Genomic DNA, 21,014 nt, shown 5'->3' with positions numbered 1-21,014 from the left:
TAGGAAAAGAAATGCATATAAACAGAACCACACTACTTAGCAAGAGACAAAAAATTAACACAAAACACCCTCAGGCTAAACAAGCTTTCTATAGAAATGTAATGTTCCTAGTTAACACTTCTTCATAATTCCTATCTGGGATTTTAACCAGAGGTTAATTTGGTTGTTAAATGAGCTATAGGCAATAGCTTTCCACGCACACACTACTAGTTGGGGTTACCTTGAGCTTCTTGGACATGCAGACACTGACCATGCTCAGAATCGGTTTGGGGTTTTCCGTCTGTGACTCACCAATAGCTACGGCCCAGTAAACTTCTGATCCGTTCAATAACTCACCACATGCAATGGCAGAGTAAACCTGTGAGCCTGGAACTTGGAGTAAAATTCGAAACGGAGCAACACGTGCATTAGAGTCTAACACAGCGTCCAGGGCACCAACCAAGCGACCTGCAAAGAAAAAGGGGGGCAAAAGAAAATTAGTGCCAACTTTCACTTCTGTAGCCTGCAAGTCTTTTCACATCTAGAGCTGTAAAATTAAAATACAGAACATAACAATAACAATTCTTCCCCTATTTTATGCTGTGATTTACAGATGCTCAAAATGCGAAAGGCAAACCGGATTAGAAGATCAAAAGCGTATCAAGTTCTTTGCATTTCCAGTTTTGCCTCATATATACATGCATACAACCGCAGAACTTGAAGTGGAAAGACCTGGGGGCACCTTAAGAAGTTACTGTTCCAGCCCCGCTCTGAAGCTGGATAAATACACCTATGCCCTAAGTGGTGTTTGTCTAACCTGTTCTTCAAAACCTCCCACCACCAAGATGCAACAGCTTCCCCAGCTAGCCTCTTCCACTATTTTCATAGTCAACCACCACAATCTTGAACTTTCTTGCTGGAAATTAATCCTGCTCCCCAGAACACAGAGAGTAATTGGCCACAGGCATTTTTGCTGTTAACGCTTGACATACTGAAAAAGTCATCATGGTTGCCCACCCTTTAATGGTTTCTTTTCCTAAAGAAATCCCAATCACCTCATTTCTTCCTTATGGGTCATATCCTTCAAACAGATCACTGTTTTTGAGCTTAAATTGGAATCTCTCCAACTTATCTGTAAGTGTGACAGCCCAAACCAGACATGATGCTCACTACTAATGAAGTCTCAGCCATAAGAGGAGTGGAAAATCACCTCCTGTACCTTGCATACACACCACCTTATTCAAGAAAGCTTGCAGCAGTATCCCACTGTAAATCGGCACTTGACATAAATACAGTTGGAGAGCTGGAGCAATTGCTGCCCCCAAAAAGACCTCCCCATCTGCAGGCCAGCTACAGTCGCTGGCCTTCCTCAGTACGCCCTGCCTCAGCAGGTGGAACCAAGTTGTGTGTGAAAAAGTTATCCAAATGCCATGCTTTGCAAGCTGGCATATTAAAGCAACTCAGAATTGGTTTATGGTACCTACACAAACAGCAATTCAGGAACAACTTTATATTCAGTTCCCTTATACTGTATGTCCTGCAGAGACACAGCCTCCTACAGAGAAGGATGGCAGACAGCAAGGAACGGCTTTACCATGTCTGTTTATATCACGAGAGTATCTAGGAAGTTTTCTGCAGTACCACATTTTCCCTTTGCACATGTAATTCTTCCAACCTGTTGTATTTCTTCATCATTAATGCAACACAGAAGGAACTATTCTCAGCCTCCACAAGTTTTGCCAACCCTTGGCACCACGTGCAGCTTTTATAATTGCATTCTCCAGTCCATCACCTAAGTGATTAATGGAAACAATAAAATGAGACCTACTAAGTCCTCATCTGAAATGCCTTCTCACTTAGACAACAAACCAGGGCTAATTAGAGTACAGCACAACAAAGCAGCAGTGTAACCGCTTTCTGATCTAGAAGGTGCAAGAAGCTCACATGGAACAGCATCAAAAACCTTCTGAGAGCAAAGAAAATTACCTCAAGTACTTCCTCCTTGGATTCACACACATACCACCAAGGATGCTTTCAAAGCCAAGCAGAAGCTGGACACAATAAGTTTTAAAACTGTATGGTGAGATATTACTCAGCACCAGTTTGCTTCTCAGCTACGTCCAGATATTACACCAATCTATTTAAAATGGAGACCTGAATTTGGAGACCAATAATACGTATAATATCAGAAAATGCTAAATGCTTTCCTGTAACTGCAAGAAAAAAGACAAAAATTCATCCACGTACAAAAGGTAGTGAATTACCTGTGCTCAGAGTATACAGAGCACTGACTTCAGTGTGCAGTCTTCAAAACAGCTGGATGAAAGCCAGTAAGATAGCATCAAATGATGCAGAAAACAAAAATAGGGTTTAACTTTCAAATGTCAAAAGACTTGAGACATTACAAGAAAGAAAAAGAAAGAGAAAAAGAAACTTACGAAGTGCTGTGCATGTTTTCCCCCGATGATAGATCTAAGAGGAACATTTCTTTTTCATTTCATTAAAGTCATGGAATAAAGCCAGCTAACAGTAAGTGCTACCGAAATCGCAAAAGGACGCTTAATGAACATCTGATTTATGAAATATTTTTTTTTCAGAAGTCATTAAAAAATGCATGAAAGGACAGAAGTAGCTGCAAAACTTTGTTTTTACTTCCTAGCTTGTGCAAAATTAATTCCCTTTTCTGTTCCTGAATGTGACCAGAGAAACCAATTCCTCTTCTCACTATTCACTTCTGCTTACAATTCCCATTTTGCTTACGAACTATCAAAAAGAAAAAAATTCCTCCTTCAGCTGTGCAAAAGAAAAAATTACCTCCCTTGTCTGAACTACCCACAGCTAAAATACCAACTAAGGATGATGAAGAGGAGCCAGAACTAAGAATCGAAGAGAATTAAAAAAAGAGCGTGGTCATCAGGATAGCTGCCAGAACCAAGCCCAGTGGCCTGGCCCCCACTACAAGGGCTTCACAGGAGCACAGCAACCCCATGCCTCAGCCATGCAAAGCCAATGCGATGGCTGACGGGGGGGACGACACCATCCTGTCCCACCTCTGCCAGGAGGCTTTGCGGTGGGGTCGCTCCAGAAGGGATGTGTGGGCAGCGGGGGACAATAAAAGCGAGCACTGCTGAAGTCGACCAAGCGCCAGTCCCTCCCTTCACCTTGTTAATTTTCTCCTGTCAAACACGGAGCAGTAACCTTGTTTGGCAGGACCCCGGGACCGTGGTTTAGCACCTGTACATCTGCAGTGGCTCGGCTGCCCGTGAAGCTGATGCTTAAGTGCTGAAAAATAAAGGAGAGACTGACAGAGGCAGACAGGTGGGGGAAAGGGAACTCCTAAGAGTGCATTTGCAGGAGCATGGAAAGGATTCAACACTAATAAATACACTCAGATCTAATAAGATAATTTAGTTGAAACTGCAGCAGCATGAAAATCGCTAAAATTAGAAGAAAAAATTTTCCAGTGTGAATTGCCTCATTCTCATCTGGGGTAACTTACCAATGGTAACACTTGTGTTATGATTCTCACTGAAGCATGGAAAAATAAACAACCTAAAAATCTTTGAACCAACAAACAAACAAGAAACTTACACTGATTCTGAAACATGTTTTGAAAAACACCTAGCTTGTGAGAAAGCACCTTTCTGATAACACATCCTAACAGCCTTTTCCATGGAAGGGTCTCTTAGAAAACTGGTTCTGTCCATAAAACAAAAGGCCCTCAGGTACATATAAATTATATAGAGGGTCTCTGGCTCCCATGTTGATGCATTAGCAAGCCTTCAGTTAGGATGCAGCAGACCTCTTCCATTTCACGGGCAACAGCGAAGCCATTTATACCACAGGACAGTCAAAAATTAAAAGGAAACAGAAGCAGAAGGGGGAAAAGAGAGAGGAACTGCCACACTTGTTCCCTTCCCAAAATTCCTGTGCTTTTTTTCTTTTTAATCTATACGGGACAAGATTTGGGGGAGGAACTTAAAATTCAGAGTACCTCTTTCCCTTTAACAAGCCACTCCACCAACTTCTCGTCTGCTTTTTGACCTCCCAAGATGCAGAAGTATTTCAGGAAAGTGGTTCAGTGTACAGTAACTGCACTGAGGAAAGCTGCAGGTCTGCAAAGCCTTCTGCTAATGACCACTGACAGAACACTGCAGGCTCCTCAAAAGGTACCGGTTACTTCATGCAGAAAGAGTATTCCCAGGCTAAAATTCAGATGCAAGTTTCAGGTGTAACGTACACTTTGGACAAATACAGAGGAGAGGACAGAAGAAGTAGGAAAAGACATGCTTCTACTGAAATTATATGCTTCTCCTCAATAAATCTGATCACTTTAGCTGGAAGCTGGATTTCAGGTAGAGGGAACATCTACCTATGTTTTTTTCAGAAGTCTATAAAACAAATCTGAAAAACTTGCCACAAATCCCACACCTTACTTGGTAATTTTTGTTTCATTTCACATCTACTTTTGTGCATATTTTATTGCTTGAGTACTGTAAAATTGGAATACCTCTAAGTAAAACACGACTCTTGTACTTCCAATTGCAAGTCCATTTTTATCAAATGTACACACATATTTCAGATACATTACCACAAATAAATCAAAGTATAAAAATAAGCCCGGAACCATTTCAAATTCTGCAACAGGTAGGGAACGTCTGCCCTTTACAGAGGTCAATCTGTAATCAAATGGGATGCAAACATGACATCATGCACAATGAACCTGTTGAGCGTTCTTCACAGAAAAAAAAAGTCAAGGATATTTTATAACAATCAAGTTCTGAAATGAAATGCCACAAGTGCACCACCCTCCACCTTTAAAGACATGGTTCCTTATATGCCCACAGAGAGACAAAAGATCCCATTACAAGTTATCCCTGTTCATAACTAATCTAGAAAAAGGAACATGTTTACAGTAGGTTAATCTAACACCAATTTCTACTAAACATACCCTATCTTTCAAACTAAAGAATGCAGGCTCCTTTCCCGGATCAGTCTTAATTATCCACGTGGTATTTCAAAAATTCTGTTAAACTTCTGAAACACTGGGCAGAAGTTGATTAAAGCTGAACTCAAACTAAAAACCGAAACTGAAAAACTATCTATTACTTCCATCTTTTAGGATAATACTCAAGAGACAGTCTGAAGCACTAACAATTATGCCTGGATCACCATCACATGAATTAAGACCCCCTCTACATAGAGCAAGACAATTTCTGCTCACCTCCATCCTCTCTTAAAGGCCTTAAAGGGAATTTTTTCAGAACGACTCCAATGCCTTCCCATAAACAGTATGGTCACTTTGGCAGCTAAGCCGTGCTGCAAGGCAGAAGGACTTGGACTGATCACTTAGGAGTCTGGGACCAATAAATTGATAAAATCCTCAAAAATAAAACAGAAAGAAAAAAGGCCAAAGCAGCTACTGGCGTGGGGGAAGGAGAGTTAAAAGGCTAAGTGACAAGAGCGCCTGCAGCACCGCAATACCGAGCCCCATTACCCTTCTAGTTTCACTTTGTTTTTAAATAAGACATCAGGTCACCACAGCCAGAATCTTTTGTTTAATGCAAACTCATAAATTCATTACAAAGCAGGGAGTGAAGGTCAATGTAGTTCAAAGAAGCAACCATATGCAGTGTCTGCAATTAGCTGGTAAGAAATTCTGATTTAACACCCGGGGAGCAGCAGGCCAGATGCACCCACGGAGGCACCTCCTCCCATCCATGTGCCGCAGCCCTGAACCCCCCCAAAACCGCTCTCCCAAAACCAAAGGGGTCACATAGAGGAAAAGAGTCCAGCCTATGCCTCCAGCTTAGCCACCGTACAAGCAAACTGACCACTGCGCAAGTTTGAAGCCAAGAGAGAACTGTCCTTCCACATCTCCTTGGACTACTCAGGAAAAAAAAGACCTGAGGTTTCCATTGCACCTGAGACCAGCACAGCTGGACAGATGTGCAGCAAGGCCTGCCTTAAGAATGCCTGCCACACTGAGCCCTTCTGGGAAAATGGGCAGAGGACCCTCACAGTACCTGAATCCAAACCAGTTTGCCAATATGCTCAGCTCCTCCAAAGCTGAGGCTGCTCGTGGCCGCAGGCACTGCCGAAGTCAGGGAGGTGGTGGCACTGCACTGGCTCTGGGGACCGCAGGGACTGCTCAGTGGCTACTCTGCAGAGCCATGCAGAAGAGCAGATGGTGGCTACGCTCACCTGTATCATGCCAAAGCCTTTTTTTAAACACTCATACCCTTTCTTCCCCCCCCCCCCCCCCAATCAGACTAGGTTATTTTTCTAAGACACAACCACAAAACTGAGGGATTTATGATTACAGACAGCATCCTGCCAGGCTCTCACTCCAGTACAAAGCCACGTAAAGCATGGCTCTGAATTCATCCTCCGGAGCTCACTGCTGTTCACTGCTTCTGCTCTGCCATTAGAAAGCTGGGGGCTGAAAGAAAAACAAGCCCAGGAAGCCAAAGCAGCAGTCTGCCAAAGCCAGTACTTCACCCAAAAGGAGAAAGCTCTTGCTAGGCAGCAGAAGGAGCAAACAGTGCAGGTTGCTTTCCAGTGGATGCAGTTTTGCAAGAACTGATAGCTGCAAGAGGCACTCTAAGCTGCTCAGGCATGTGAATTGGGAGAAAAGAGCAAATCAAGCAATTCAAGACGGTCGTAAAAATAAAGTTGGGGTCTTTTTAGGACAGCAAGATTGAACTAACAGCTTCAGTAAAGTAGAATTAATTTCAGCTCTTTGAGGCAGAGAGGCATTCCATACCCTGAATCCTAATTACACTTCTTCACGCAGTTCCCGCCATCTCGCAATGATTTGCAAACAATGAGAGTCTCACAATAGCCATGGTGGGCAGCAATTAGCCGCGCCAGAGGAGACAAGCAAACTGCCTGAGCCAACAGCCCACGACCAGGCAGACCACAGGGAGGGACACGTGGATGTCCCCGTTCCCCGGCCACCCACGATCCGTGCGCTCCAGCTGGAGCAGAAAGGCGGTTTTCACACCCATCAGGATAAACTCGGCCTGCCAAAAGGGCACTCCTGGGATGGCACCAAATATCAGGGAGTGCTCGCCTGGCTCTGCAAGGTATCTCAGAAGTTCTCCCTAGGAACAATGTCCTTGCTGAGAGAGGGATGGGAGGGTAATGAAGCTGTCTCCCACCTGACCTCAGCCACCCTGCCACATAGGAGCCCTACCTGGTGAACACAACCCCATGGCTGGCCCAAGGCGAGACTCGGAGCTGAGACACGCTGAAGACCACTGCTGCCTTCACCCTCACCTCTTACAGCCCAGCCAGAGAGCACCGCTCATCCCACAGACACGAGGCATTTAAAGGTGTGGGTGGAGGCTTCTGAGCCACACCAAGGTGTGATACAGCCAATGGCACTGGGCATCAAGTTACTGCTGGCCAGTGGTGGCCCCCAGAGTAAATGTCTGGGGACATCTCTAGGTCTTTCATACCATCTTGATTTATTTCTCTAAAAGTTCAAAACTCAAGATGTTTAAGAGGTTGTTACCTTCACTCAGGCCTCCCTAAAACCCACGTTTTTTGCTGGATAAGAACAGTGATTATAACTGATTATGCAGGACCACTAGTGACACGAGTTCAATGTCTTGGCTTTACACCAGCCACACTGGCTTTGCTGAATTCTGCAAAATTATATAAACAGGTTTTGATGCAATACAGCACCCATGAGTGTTTCTTATTAGGCTTCCCCCGCCAAAAAAAAAAAAGTTGCAGAGCTCATTTGGGCAAGTACCTAAGAAGAAGGATGAAGGAGGACTCCTCCAAGGGCTGTAGGAAGGCTGTGTTTCCTTTGTAACGATAATGGTTCACCACACTTGAAGATAAGCACAGACAACATTAGATCCCAGCCTGAAGACCTAAGGCTCCAAGGGAAATATCAACATTCAAGCCCTTTAACTACTTCCAACATTGGCTTTGCCAGATCAAACACTGCCACTAGGTAAATTGGTTTCTGTTGGTTTGTTGGTGTGTTTTTTAATCTGGCATGCAGAAACAAATTAAAACAGATTGTTTAATCGTTATTCCTCAGTCTCAGCACTCCAGGGAGGCTGGACATGAGAAATGAGGAGAGTTTGGGCATTTCCACTGTGGAGAGCTGTGTCCCATGGTCCCCGTGACTCCCATATCCCTGGGTGTGATGCTGAGATCTTGCTCTGGCATCAGACCACTGCATGGGGAGGGAAAAAACCACACCAGGGAAAAAGAAGTGAGCCAAACTGTGCACCAGCTCTCCCAGGATGATGGAAACAGCACCAGAGCTGTGGGGCACAGATTATTTCTTCTCGTTCCCACCTCCCCACAGGCCATTTCCCCAGGCAGGCATGCTGCCGCAGCAGAGCTCCCACAGCTGCCTATCTCAGTCCTCTGCCGTAAGCCCAGGTCAGGCCAAGCCTATTTTTATAGCCCTGAAGGCCATGGAGCCAAATGCTTAGATTCTCACGTTACAAGTGAAAATACCTGAAACTCTTTTCCACCTGAAAACAAAAAAGAAGGTGGGACACGCCAGCCACTGCTGCAGTCCTGTAAATTACCCAGACACAAGGCACTGCTTGGGGCAACGTAACAAAGTCTCTTATTTTTGGTGGGTGCTGTAAATAACACTGAAGAGACCAACCTAGCATTACTTAAACTCTGCCACCACAGACCCGCTCAATTAATTTATAAGCAAAACATTTTTTTCCTAGGAGGATGGTGAGGACTGGAACAGGTTGCCCAGAGAAGCTGTGATGCCCTGTTCCTGGAGGTGTTCAAGGCCAGGCTGGATGGGGCTCTGGGAAACCTGGTCTGGTGGAAGGTGCCCCTGCCCATGGCAGGGGGGTTGCAACTAGATGATCTTTGAAGGTTCCTTCCAGACCAAACCAAACCACTCTGTGATTCTGCTGCCTTTTTCTGTGCCATGTGGCCTCCACAACATGAAAATAAAAACCCACCATAGCTGTTCCCCCGGATTAGTGTTGCACAGGCTGGTAGTCATTCCCTAAGAGGATACAACCCAGCCCCCCCTCCCCATGCACAGGTCTATCCCCACCTTCAATATTAGCATTTAACCCAAAGTTAACGTTTCAACACAAGCGCCTACCTTTCACCTTACCCCTCCCAGCATTGCCTGCCTCAGGAGCAGGACACCCACCCCAGGAAGGCAAGCAGAGGGAGCCAGAGCAGCATGCACACCTCCGAAGGCTCTGGGGTCAGGAACTGGGGTACCTGGGGTGCAGGTAGGATTCTGACCTTCCCAATCCTATCCCTCCTTCCAGCTCATGCCTCCCAGCTGAATGCTCTAACAGAGAAGCCACCCTCCTGGGAAAGAGCTTACAAGGATGCATTCTCCTTAAAAGATGTTTCAGCAACATAAGGAGGAAAAAAAAAAAAATAAAAGGGAAAAAAACCTTGCCGATCCGAATTCCAGTTGTGGGCAAGGCTAGATTACATTTTGACAAGAGTCCAAGATTTCAGTAAAGAATTTGGATTTCCCCCTCTCCTTGTGCAAGGCTTCAGACTGAGCTCTTCCTTAAGAAAACACCACCACAAACGCAGTGAGCATTACCACTATCTTTTATTAACATCATTATTGTGGCGTCTTCCTCTCCTCAACCTGCTGCATTTATAATAAAATTTAAAAAAAGCTGCTTTTTTTTATTTTTTTTTAATTAGAGCTCAGATTGAGCCTTACTTATTTTGGTAACTTGAATGTATTTTAAGATGAAAAGGCAAGTTGTTTTGAAGACTGCATTGGGCCACATCTTTTAATATGATTCTATTAATATGCTACTCATTTTACCTTTCACCCTTTCAAAAGGTAAAAGTTTATGGGAATACTAATTCACAATCCGTACTAGAAATCCAAATCTTCATCATATTTGTGACCCTCTCTTGCTACAATTTAATGAACAGAGGCAATCTAGATGGATTCCCCACCTGAGTTGTGGGAACCCTCCACCTCTGTGGTCCCCTCGCTGCCTTTCTCTGAAATAGACTCTATTACAAAATTATTTACCCAGACCTTGGGAGATGCACAGGGCTACTAAAAGCCACAACAATTACAGTACTGTTTGGACTGGAGAGTATGCAAGAGCAGCAAAAGATCTTTTGGGGTTTTATTCCAGAAAAAGGATGTAGAGTTATCAACAGCCATTTTTCTAAAATTAAAAAATTAAAATCCAGGCAAGGGGAAACAAGGAAGAGAGCTCTTATCATCTAACCTGTCAGATTTCCATTCACAACCAAGAGGTGCTCTGTAGGTCAGTTCAAAAGTTACCGCCCTGCAAGAATTTAATTTAAAAGAAAAAATAAAATCCTAAGATGGAAGTTTACTTCAATCACTGGCATATAGCTCAAAGAAGTGTATTTATCATGCCTATCACATTTATTTTTACTAGAGAAATAATAAGGTTCAGATTCATATACAGAAGATACTTCTTTTTGCCAGTGTATTATCATATATTTGAAGTTGTGAATGGTAAAGGTTTATATGAGCCGAAGGAAAAAATAATTTCTTCTCAAAATTTTCATCCTCTGCGAGTTGCAAATGATACAAGACTACATCCAGCTTGGAAAGTGCCCTGAGCTGAAAACAGAGGCTGGAAGAACAGTAACGGGAAATATCATAACTACATTAAAAAACACAGGGTAAATAGGCACAAAACACAATGTTTTATTGTTCTACTTCAAGCAAGAAGTTAAAAGTAGTATCTCAAAAAGTAAAGACAAAAAGCTGCTTGAAACAAGAGTTCATTTTAAAGTTTTATTTAACCTTATTTATAAAAGGGAAAATTCACAAGTATTTAAAAGAATCCTAAGTAGGTTTTTATACACTAAGAGTGCGCAATGTGAAGTACTGTGTAAACAGCAACTGGAAAGCTAGCTGCTTGGGAAGAGTGAAGAACTACTCTCAGCCCAGTGCTCGTGACAAAATCATTCCCAACACCACCTAGAACAAGCAGGTTTGCTGTCAAAATGCACAAAAGTAATCTAACCAAACAGGAAGGGGAATGAAGCTCTCAACACTCCCTAATAAAAATGAAAGCAGCGATTCACTTACAGGCTAAACCACCTTACAGTATTCTACCATAAAGGATTTGTCAGTATTTTTGACTACTGATGGCATCTCAAGCTTATCATTAACATATAATCTCAGAACCAAGGATCACAGGCCTTTTTGTAGGGACAGCCAAAAAGGTCTCCAATTAGGAAAAAAAAACCAACCAAAAAAAAAAACCAACAGAACTTACAGAAATTGCTAAGCTAAATAATTTTTAAGACACTATAACTTAAAATTAGTTACTAGTTAAAAAAATATAATTCAATTTCTGTAAAGTATTTTTAAAACAATTTCCTTCCTAAGCCTCTGATCCAACAGAGCTCTCAAGTAGAGATCCAGGTAAAGTGCCAAGTTAAAACATTTATTTGAAAAGCATATCCCTCAGGAAGCAGAATGACACTGCTCAGGTAATGAAGAGTTAAACACAGCCTCCATCATTTTTTGTACCGCTGCTTGCAAGCCCAGTGTGCATTCAGTAACCGCCCTAGGATGCAAATTAAATAACAGTAGTAAATCTAGTCTCTCTCTTACAAACATCTGCTCAGAGTCTGACTGAAACACAGTACTCAAAGAAACGTAGACACGGAAGAAAAGCACTTTTGTGTGAGAGATCTTCTCTAGTCCATCCTTTCAGGAATTAAATCCGCATAAAATATACCCTCCAGCTGTGCTAACTCACTTTCCTGTAATGGATAAAATGCCCTGGTAGTAGAGAGAAGTGTCCTACAAGAAAAAAGACATGCAAATATGAGAATAGGGCCGTAAAGCAGATGTCCTTACACAGGTTCAGTGCAAATACCATGTTGCAGTCGCACGCACAAGGGCAGCTCAGGCATCACACCCTTTGACCCCATTTAAAGCAAATTACATCACGTGTGGTCCACTGCCCCATCTACACTCTTTACTTACAAAATCAAGTCTCTCTGGCAAGGGGAAGAAGGTTCTGTTGATCCTACATGGGTCTAACACAGCCTCCTCCTCCTCACTGGAGGAGCCGTGACATTCCCTTTCACCACGGCACCTGCTTTCACGTACAGGATCTTCACATCTTTGAAACTTCTACCTTTCCACCAAACTTAACTGCAACTGGCCAGCGCTCAAGTTACTAAAGCGAAAAGAAAACAGATATGGAAATTGTTGTTGCTTAAGCTTTGCTTCCCCAGTAAAACAAACAGAATCTTCTAACTTACAGCTCCGTAGATGACACTCTGAAATATGGTAGTGCTTAAATGCCATTTGTATCCGTCAGTTTGGAAAAGGCAGGTACTAATAAAGAGACTCTATAGTCACGTAAAGCAAGAATCGGGAGGTACACTTTGCACTGAAAGCAGTCATCAGCAAAGCCCAACTGTTTCTTAGTACAGGTCTCCATTTCGCTCATCCCAAGTAAAAACTGTGAAAAAAAATTAAGCCGCCTAACTCCAGCTATGCTTAATGCTCCCCCACACTTGATTTTTCGTTCTAGGGCTCTAATTTCTAAGCCTTTTTAAATACAAACATTTCCAAATGGTTTAAGGGACTGCCAGAATTTACAGTTCCAGTGTTGCCTGAGACAGGAGCAGCTTTCCTTTATCGGCCAAAAGAGATTTATGCAAGCCCATGTACTGTAGATTCAGCAAAATGATTCACCTGAAACTTAACCAGAGAGAAAAGCAGTTTGTTTGGTATAAGCTGGCAAATCTCTGCTGTGGAAAGCTCAGGCACAAGTAGTTAACATTTGTGGATCTCAACCTCATGATTGTCCTGGACCTAAATCAAGCAGCTGTAAACAGCTATTTTTAACTCTTGAAAATTAATCCACATCATCCTTACAATCACAAAAGAGTGGCCTATGACTTCCACATGGAGGGCAGGGGAAAATATGAAGGCAAACATTTATTTAACTTGCTGGCAAAACTTCCATTAACCTTACCAGGGCTAGCATCTCATTAGTAATACACTGATAACATGGGATCTACCAAGCCACTGTTCAGTTTTGTACTCTTTATGACTCCGCAGCTAGGATAAGCTCTGATTTAAAAAAAAAATAATAAATGCAGAAAGCAGCATTATCGAGTGGCAAGGGTCAATGCTTCACAAGCACAAGGTTTTAATAAAATAAATGTCAAACATGGTAACATAACTCTTTGACTGTGTAGAAAACAGACTTTGAAAATGCCTGACCATCCTTCCACATATATAAGACACCACTAAAAATTCTGATTCTTACAAGGTACAAGACAGCCTCATCTGCTTTTTAACATGGAATACACTTAAGCTGTTATTATTTTACCGAAGTATCGTTTGTTTGAATCCTGTTGCTGATGCCTTTGAATCAAAAGTTTGGCCAAAATTTCTTGCTCGGTTACTCTACAACACGAGCACAGCTTAACGCAGCGTCCTCGGGGGGGTTACCCGCAGATCTATACTGTCGCGAGGGTACAGCAGGATCCTTCTTCTTCATATGTATACCTCCTTCACTACGGGCACCTGGAGCGCCACATAGAATCAACGTGCCTTCCATACAGCCACATCAGCCGTAGTATCATTAATGCAAGAATAAGTCAGAATCCACTCATCCACAGCACTGAATTGGCACCCCCCGCACACCCCGTAACGTATGTATCTGCCAGAAGTCCTATACGTACTTACATAACTGCCACGGTGCGCGGGTGGCGGCGGTCGGGGAGGGGACACAGCGCGGCCGGGGCGCCGCCAGCAGCCCCCCGGCACCTCCCCTCCCCCCCCGCCCGCCAGCACCCACCCACCCCCCACCGCCGCCCAGCCCCGGCACCTCCGCACCGCGGCTCGCGGGCTGCCAGCCTGCCGTTAGTCACGTTGCCGAAAGCCACCGGGAGGGAAGCGAAGGGAAATAAAAACAAAAGTGGCTTTAGCGGTGCTCGAGGCTGCAGCAGCGCGCAGCGGGTCCCCAGGCAACTCGGGGGGCGCCGGGGCCGCCCCCACGGCCCTGCCGGCAGCAGCCCCCGCACCGCCCGCGGCGGGGGAGCCGCGATGCCCCGGGCCGGCGGCGCCCCGCGCCCGCCCGCTCCGCTCCGCGCTATCCCCCGAGCCGAGCCGTGCCGAGCCGTGCCGAGCCGAGCCGGCCCGGCGAGGGGCCCCGCCGCGGGCCGAACAAAGAGGCCGCTCCCGCCTCCCGCAGCCCGCCCCGCCGGCGGGTCCCCCCGGCGCGGCCAAGTTCCCGCAGGGCAGCGCGGAGGCGGGGGGGACCCGCCGCCCGGCCCGCCCGGCGCCCCGCCGAGCCCCCCGCGCCACCGGGTACCCGTGAAGCGGCCGCCGCCGTCTCCGTGGCCCCGACGCCGCTGCAGGATGAAGTAGCCGCTGCTCTTCTGCGTGACCCACAGCTTGAAGGCGTTTTTCAGCAGCACCTCCTCAGGCTTCAGCCACATCTTTCCCCGGCTCGGAGTCTCTCCCTCTCTCTCCCCTCCTCGCCCTCTCCCCCCGAGGCCGTCCCCCGCCGCGCCGCACCCCGGGTCACATCGCCCCCCGCGGGCTGCGCGGCTCCGGCTCCCTCGGCGCGGGCCCGACCGCCGGGGAGGAGCCGGAGGCGGAGCCCGGGTGCGGGCCGCCCTCCCCGCCGAGCCGGGGGCTTTGTGCGGCATCCGAGCCGCTCCGCGCCGCCGGGCAGCTACGGGCGGGGGGCGGCCTCTGGCCGGGGGGAAGGAGAGCGGGAAGGACGGTCCCAGTTCTCCCCCTCGGGGGTCCCGGGGAACCGCGGGCCCGACACGCAGCACATCGGGGCTCCCCCGGCGCCCCCCAGCGCAGCCTGGCGTGCGGCAGCGCGGCACCCGCTGCGCACGGGGAAGGCACCGCCGGCGGGCGGCCAGGGTCGGGCCCCAGGGCTGCCCAGCCTGTGCCAACACACTCGGCTCGGTGTGTGCACACCTGCCCCGGAGGGGCCCGCCCAGCACCGGGTCCGTGGGTCCGTCCTGAGCCCCCGCCGCGGGGAGCCGTCGGGGCAGCCGCAGGGACAAGGGTGCCCTGGCCCGGCCGCGGGCAGCTCGGCTCCCCCGTTCCCCTCTAGACCACAGCCGAAAGCTGAGCCCGCAGATACTGACTTTGATGTTTGAATGCCAGTGCCTGAAACTTCACCTCTCAACCGAAAAGTCAGAATTTAATTTTACGGGGTTGGGGTTTTTTCTCATTTAAGTAATAAGCAGGCGCTGCTGGTGGTTGAGCTGTTGGTAGGATCATTTGCGAAGCTGCACAAATGGTTACGTACATTGGTAATCCTGACACTGTATTTCACACTGTCATTAACCCATATTGCCATTAAAACATGACCAGTGTACTTTCTCTCAGTCATGTTCCGCTTCTGATTAACAGCAAATATTAAGTAAGTTCTTATAACCACTGCAGTAGCAGGCTGCTAACCCTCACGCACTCTTCATTTGGATTAAAGACCCCAGTCACTGCGGGTTAAATCACGTACTCGTCATTTGGGCGAAGATCCCTCTAAGTAGAGAATTTTTATTAGGAAAAAAAGACCTGAGCTTCACTTCACCAAGCTCAACCTACAATGTGAGCTGTGAACTTCCCAGCTCTTTGAAAGGGACTGATGCTGCACTGCGCTACTTGGCATAGCCAGAGGTGATTATTAACTGGGAATTGGAAGGTGCCCATGCGGACTGGTTTCCAGCTGCTGGTGGGAACATTTAGCAGGCAAAATTCTGTACTCAGCTGCAATCCAGTAAATGCTGTGTGATCCATGTTCTTTCAATTTCAATGTAAAGCAATGATTTCTTTCCATACATAGAATAGCAAGCAAGCATTGTGAGCATACTACTTGTCTGATATATAAAAAGAAAAGCTATTAAAAGGACAAGATGATGGGCATCCACATAACAATGTATTTAAAAATGAATGAGAGTGTAAGAATGCTCTTTCAGGATAAGAATAGCTCAGAGGTTTCCCCTGCCCCCAAAACAATCCTGAGGACATGTAAGTCTTGAAAGTTTAAATGTTCAGGGAAGTGAGGTGGTAAATATTTCTTCCCTTTTCAGACATTTAAGTATTATTTTCCACTATTGTTTTTGGAGTGGTTTTTGCATTCAACGTTGGGTTTTGGGCAAGCTGATTTGAGACGTTAGAAGAGGGCCAAGCAGATTGCTGACCTTTAAGGTGCTTTTGAGTTTGAGAGTTAGCAAAAGAGTAAAGCAGCTGGTTTCAGGATCCGGTGTCACAGATCCTGCCTCTGTTACCTGCCTCTGTTAATTAGATCTTGAGACATGCTTCTGGTTGAACCCCACCAACAGTACTCCTTCAGAGTCATGGGCTTTGGAACCACATCCAAGTTGGCCCAATGATTATTCAAGCAAAATGGGATCATTCGTGCTTTTTAAATAAGAAGCTCTTGCAACACATGGAACTAGTGGAAGGTTATTGACAAAGAACCTGTGAGAGACAACTTCAGAGGGGGAAAAGAGGGATTCGTAAGATGAGGGAAACTGATCCAGGATGACAGGGTAAAACAAAGCACTTTGTAATATATATTGTAATAAATGCATCTACTGAAAGTAGGAGCATACTTCTCAACGTTCCCTGAGATCTGAGGAGAGACACTCGCTGCCAAAATGCCGCTGAGTTTTAGGACACGACTACCCTCAGTCCTACCCACTGAGGATGTCCTCTCCCATAGAAGTCCGCAGAACACATGAACCTGCCGGAGCTCCCTCAAGCACGAAGCCGTTCAGTGTGTACCGCATCCCTGCCAGGCAGGCATTTCAAACAGTCCCTGGCCTGGCAGCAGCATGGCTGAGGGCCATTAGCACACACCCTTCCCTGGCTCTTCTGCCCCATTCCTAACCTGGGACAGATGGACAGACAGGCAGCCACAGGCATAAAGAAGCAGTAACACAGCCACTTCGGCACCGAAACAGGCACTGATAACCTCCAGGTCAAAAAGGCTTGCAGGTGGAAGTTGAACATGCTTATTGTATTATTTAACTGAAAACCATCAAGGAAAGAACACCCCAGATATATATGTCTCATCACCAAATGGTGCAGCCTCTACCTGCTAACTAAAGTCTTTGGCAACAGCTAACAGAAGGTTTATGTTCATGGAGAAAGTCCTGCAGCGATATACTGGCTGTTTCCACAGCTGGTATTTGAACAGGATTTGGATGATCTGAGTATCTTATGAAATCTCCTGTGAGGCAATAGTTTTATAATGCTGGTGTCTAGAGAGATAAATAAAACCAGGGAGCACAGGAATCTAGTAGATTATTAGACAAAAACCAGGGTGCTGTGAGAAGTTATACACCTTTTTTATATGTTCTCTGACACAGTCTAGAAAAGCTAGGACTATCTTACTCAGTTGATTGAAGGTATTTAAGGTTAGTAGGCGGCAGAAAAATAGCTTTAGAAAAAAATGAAGATATATTTGAAAGGAAAGAACTGAAAGAAAATGAGGTCTCTGGCCTGATGCCGCCCTTAACATGAGCTCTGAGATGACTGTGTTTGGATTATTTATGATGCTGGGTCCCTTTCCTAGATTTCAGTACCAAATAGCACAAGGCAGGAGTCTGCCATTCGGACTGCGTTAGAGCACAATATCAGTCATACCTGGAATAAACTTCAGAGATCCTGAGCAGCCATGAGATGGAGTACAGACTGCACAGGGTGCAGGGGACAGTCACAGAGAAAAACGTGCTTTCCTTTCTTCCCCTTGTCACTGACTGCCTTCCCAGCCCTAGGCATGCCCTTTGACTTCACACGGATTCATCATTTTCATCCATGAAACATATATAATTTTTATTCTGGATGTCACTGAGATGCTCAGGAAGACGGATTCCTCACGTGCATCAAAGGAATGATGCCTCCATGGCCAGGAAACAGGCAGACATGGTCGTCTGGGCCTCCTGCCTGCCTGGCCCTCTGCAGAGGGTACCAAACCCTCTGAGCCTACATCGCAGCAGAGCTGGGGACGCTCGAACATACTTAGGAGAGTGTGTAATGCTCTAGGATAGACTTTGAGGCTTGCAGTTGTATAGCTGAAGCTGATAGATGTATGTGCTGCCACCAAAACAGGTTGTCCATGCTCCCCCCACCTCCCACCAGAACTCCTGTAGTGAATTGCATTAACTGAACCAGTCGAAAACTAACTTTTATTTACTTAAGTGTTTTGGATAGGTTAGGTCTTTAGTCATGTTGTGATTGTAGGAAAACTAGGGTGAAAACACACATCCTGGGCTGGGGGAAAGAAACAGGCTGATCCTTCAGGCAGCAAACAGTAGGGAGATTAATTTGCATTTATCATTAAATGACAACCTAAAGATTTAGGCTCAATTCATTTATACTTACAGCAAAAAAATACCTGGAATTTGTCTAGCAGAAGCAGGTGCACAGTCCAATCATCTCCATGTTTCCAGTTACGAGTCTTTACCTTCTGTCTTTATTAGTGTCTGAAAAAGCCCTAATCAGTGAGCTAACTAATTTCTGAAGACACAGTTGATGAAACTCCCAGATGATCCTGAGTTTGGACACACTAGAAGCAGCACTAAATGCAGAGAAAAAACGTGTAGGGTGCTAGGGAAATAATACACATTAGCCAATACAGCACTGGAAATTCAAACTGCTGGCTAATACATCTAGGGAAGAATAACTAAAATATACTTATCCCAGGGAACCAAAAAAAGCTTTACAGAGATTAATCAACAGCTGCTGTTTTCAAGCCTTTGTTTTCGGCACCCCCCCAAAGTTTTCCACTACAGCTTTAGCCTCCTGTAGACCAGTTGTCAGCAGGCATCAATACATTGCTTTCTTAGTGGCGTGTCCCCTTGAGGCCACCCGTTAATGTGGAGGTCTGCAGCCCTCTGCCTGAAAACCATTGAGCACTCAGACATCAGGAAAGCAATTTTCCTGAGGAACTGAAGCCACGAGTCTTCAGGTTCTCCATATTGATATGTGGCTGGATTTTGAAAAGACCTTATCTCCCACCTACACTGAACTAAGGAGCAGATGTGGTGACACAGTTGTTCAGCACCTAGCAGCAGCCTTAAGCCCTCAGCATGCTGCTCCGGGCACAGAGTCACCCTTGAAAGGACCCTCAAGTTCCAAAATCCCCCACTGCTAAGTCTGCCAAGCTTTCCATGTAACATAGGATTGTATTTCCCACATTGTGGAGACAAATCCCCATCACAGACCAGGTAGATAGCAGTCTTCCTCTACAGAAGCCTGAAGGGACCATTCCTGATACATCATATTACATTCAGAGTACTTCAGTGCTTAAATGATGTAGATCTAGCTGAGACAGTTTGAGAAAAGAAAACAGAAATTATTAAGGGTTTAAAACTGGCTTTTGAGCTCAGATTGGACGGGCCTCAGCTGAAAGTGACAACTGAAGTGGTGCACAAAATAGCTGCTTACAAGTATCGGTGTGTTAAATACAAAGATGATGATGTATTTGTAGCATTTAAAAAGCAATTCAATAAAAGCAGTAAGAGGGAGATTTATTTTTTTTTCAAATAGGAAAGGTTAGATTAAATACTAAGCAAATCCTGCTGACCAGGAAGTTTTTTTACTGTGCTGGATAGTGTAGTGAGGGATTAGAGGCATTTTAGAAATAGTGTAAGTTGAATCCTTTTATATAAGATGGAGTTACTTTCTAATGTAACTCTGTGATCAGAAAGATTAGGCAACCCAGCAAGATGCCCTGTGCCTCCTGTGATTGGCTAATAATGACTTTCCTCACTACAAGAAATCACCTACAAGAGGGGATTTTGTAAGGTGCTTTGAAAGGCTACTCTGCAAGGTTTCTCACATCAGACACCCTCTCAGACATTGTCCCGTTGGAAAGGGACCATGTTTGCTTCTCACTTGCAGAAAATCCACTTCAAATTTGGCAGAAATGAGAGGGCCCAAAGGGAAATCACGGTAATTCACACGCAGCTCCCAACTGCTGGCAGCATGCCTCCATTGAAACCGCACTGCAAAGACCCCTCCCATCAGACGTATCAGATCCTGGGAATCTGCTAAAGCAATTCTTAGATCTTTTCAATACATACAAACAAACGATAGATTTGGGTTTGAAAGTATCCAGGAGATGGCAAAAGTAGTCAAGGTCTTCCACACTGAGAACTGCTGTGGAAAGGCCTGAACATTCTCAGCTACACTTCTAAGTAAATCAGTCTTCACCATCTTTCTCCTGTAATGACTCGATTGCAAAAGTCAGTTAATGATTATGGGTCCACATGTTTTTGTCTTCCCACCTGCTCTAGTAAAGTAACAAAACTGTTACAACTTGTAATTAATTCCAGAGGATTCATTTACTATCTCTGATTAAATTAATGCCTGCGTAATAATGAAGATATAAGAAGGTATAATACACTATCAGGAGCAAGTGCAATTAAGCTACAGGCAACACTGTAAAAACACATCAGAGGTTTTGATTCACAGTTTTATGCAATAGTATTTCACAGCTTTTTCCCTGTCAACAACATTATAATGTGCACTTTTGTATTTCAACTGGTTGAACTCATTCAAGTACCAGGTCTTTTGATGAACTATTTAGGACAGCAACGTCCGAAATGTTTGGGCTGCTGATTCCACTTCTTGTTTTACTTCCAGCATCACTCCCTGGCTTTCAGTTGCAAAACCCACTTCTGCAATTTAGGACTGCCAAACCTTTTCTGGGAACCACACAGTTACTGTGACACTGGAGGGGCTATCACATTTCAAGGTGTTTGACAACACTTCCTAAGACAGCCCCTCTCAGGACATGTAATTAAAATAATACATGCATGTGGTTTAAGGCAGTAATTCTCCAACTTTTTTCTTGGCTCAGTCAACTTCCAGCTCTCCAAAACACTGGAGGAAAAAATGGTCCCGGAGGCCTATACTGACATGCAGCAAATCCCTGCAGAACACGCAGGCGATGGAGGGGAAACCCAGGCAGGGGCTTCACGGTCACTGTTTCAGCAATGGACAGCAGAGGAGTGTGACCTGGGCTCGCCCTGCCAATCACTTGATA

General features: G+C 45.4%; 1 protein-coding gene across 2 annotated transcripts in view; it reads right to left on the bottom strand.

Annotated features, from left to right (window-relative positions):
- TBC1D8 (TBC1 domain family member 8) overlaps positions 1–14,479 on the bottom strand; it is a 48,002-nt gene extending 33,523 nt beyond the window's left edge. Inside the window, exons 1-2 of one of the 2 annotated variants that reach the window (XM_055701696.1) lie at positions 14,307–14,479; positions 292–447 (exon numbers count right to left, since the gene is read on the bottom strand). In XM_055701696.1, the coding sequence (XP_055557671.1) occupies positions 292–447; positions 14,307–14,433 (283 nt within the window). In that variant the 5' untranslated portion in view covers positions 14,434–14,479. The remainder of the gene's footprint in view (positions 1–291; positions 448–14,306) is intronic. The other variant, XM_055701698.1, reaches the window with a different exon arrangement.
- Positions 14,480–21,014: the final 6,535 nt, after the last annotated feature.

The sequence above is a fragment of the Falco cherrug genome, chromosome 2 (genome assembly GCF_023634085.1).
Source record: "Falco cherrug isolate bFalChe1 chromosome 2, bFalChe1.pri, whole genome shotgun sequence".
NCBI lineage: Eukaryota > Metazoa > Chordata > Aves > Falconiformes > Falconidae > Falco > Falco cherrug.
The sequence above is the reverse complement of the archived record's forward strand: the minus strand, read 5'-3'. Positions and strand labels throughout refer to the sequence as shown.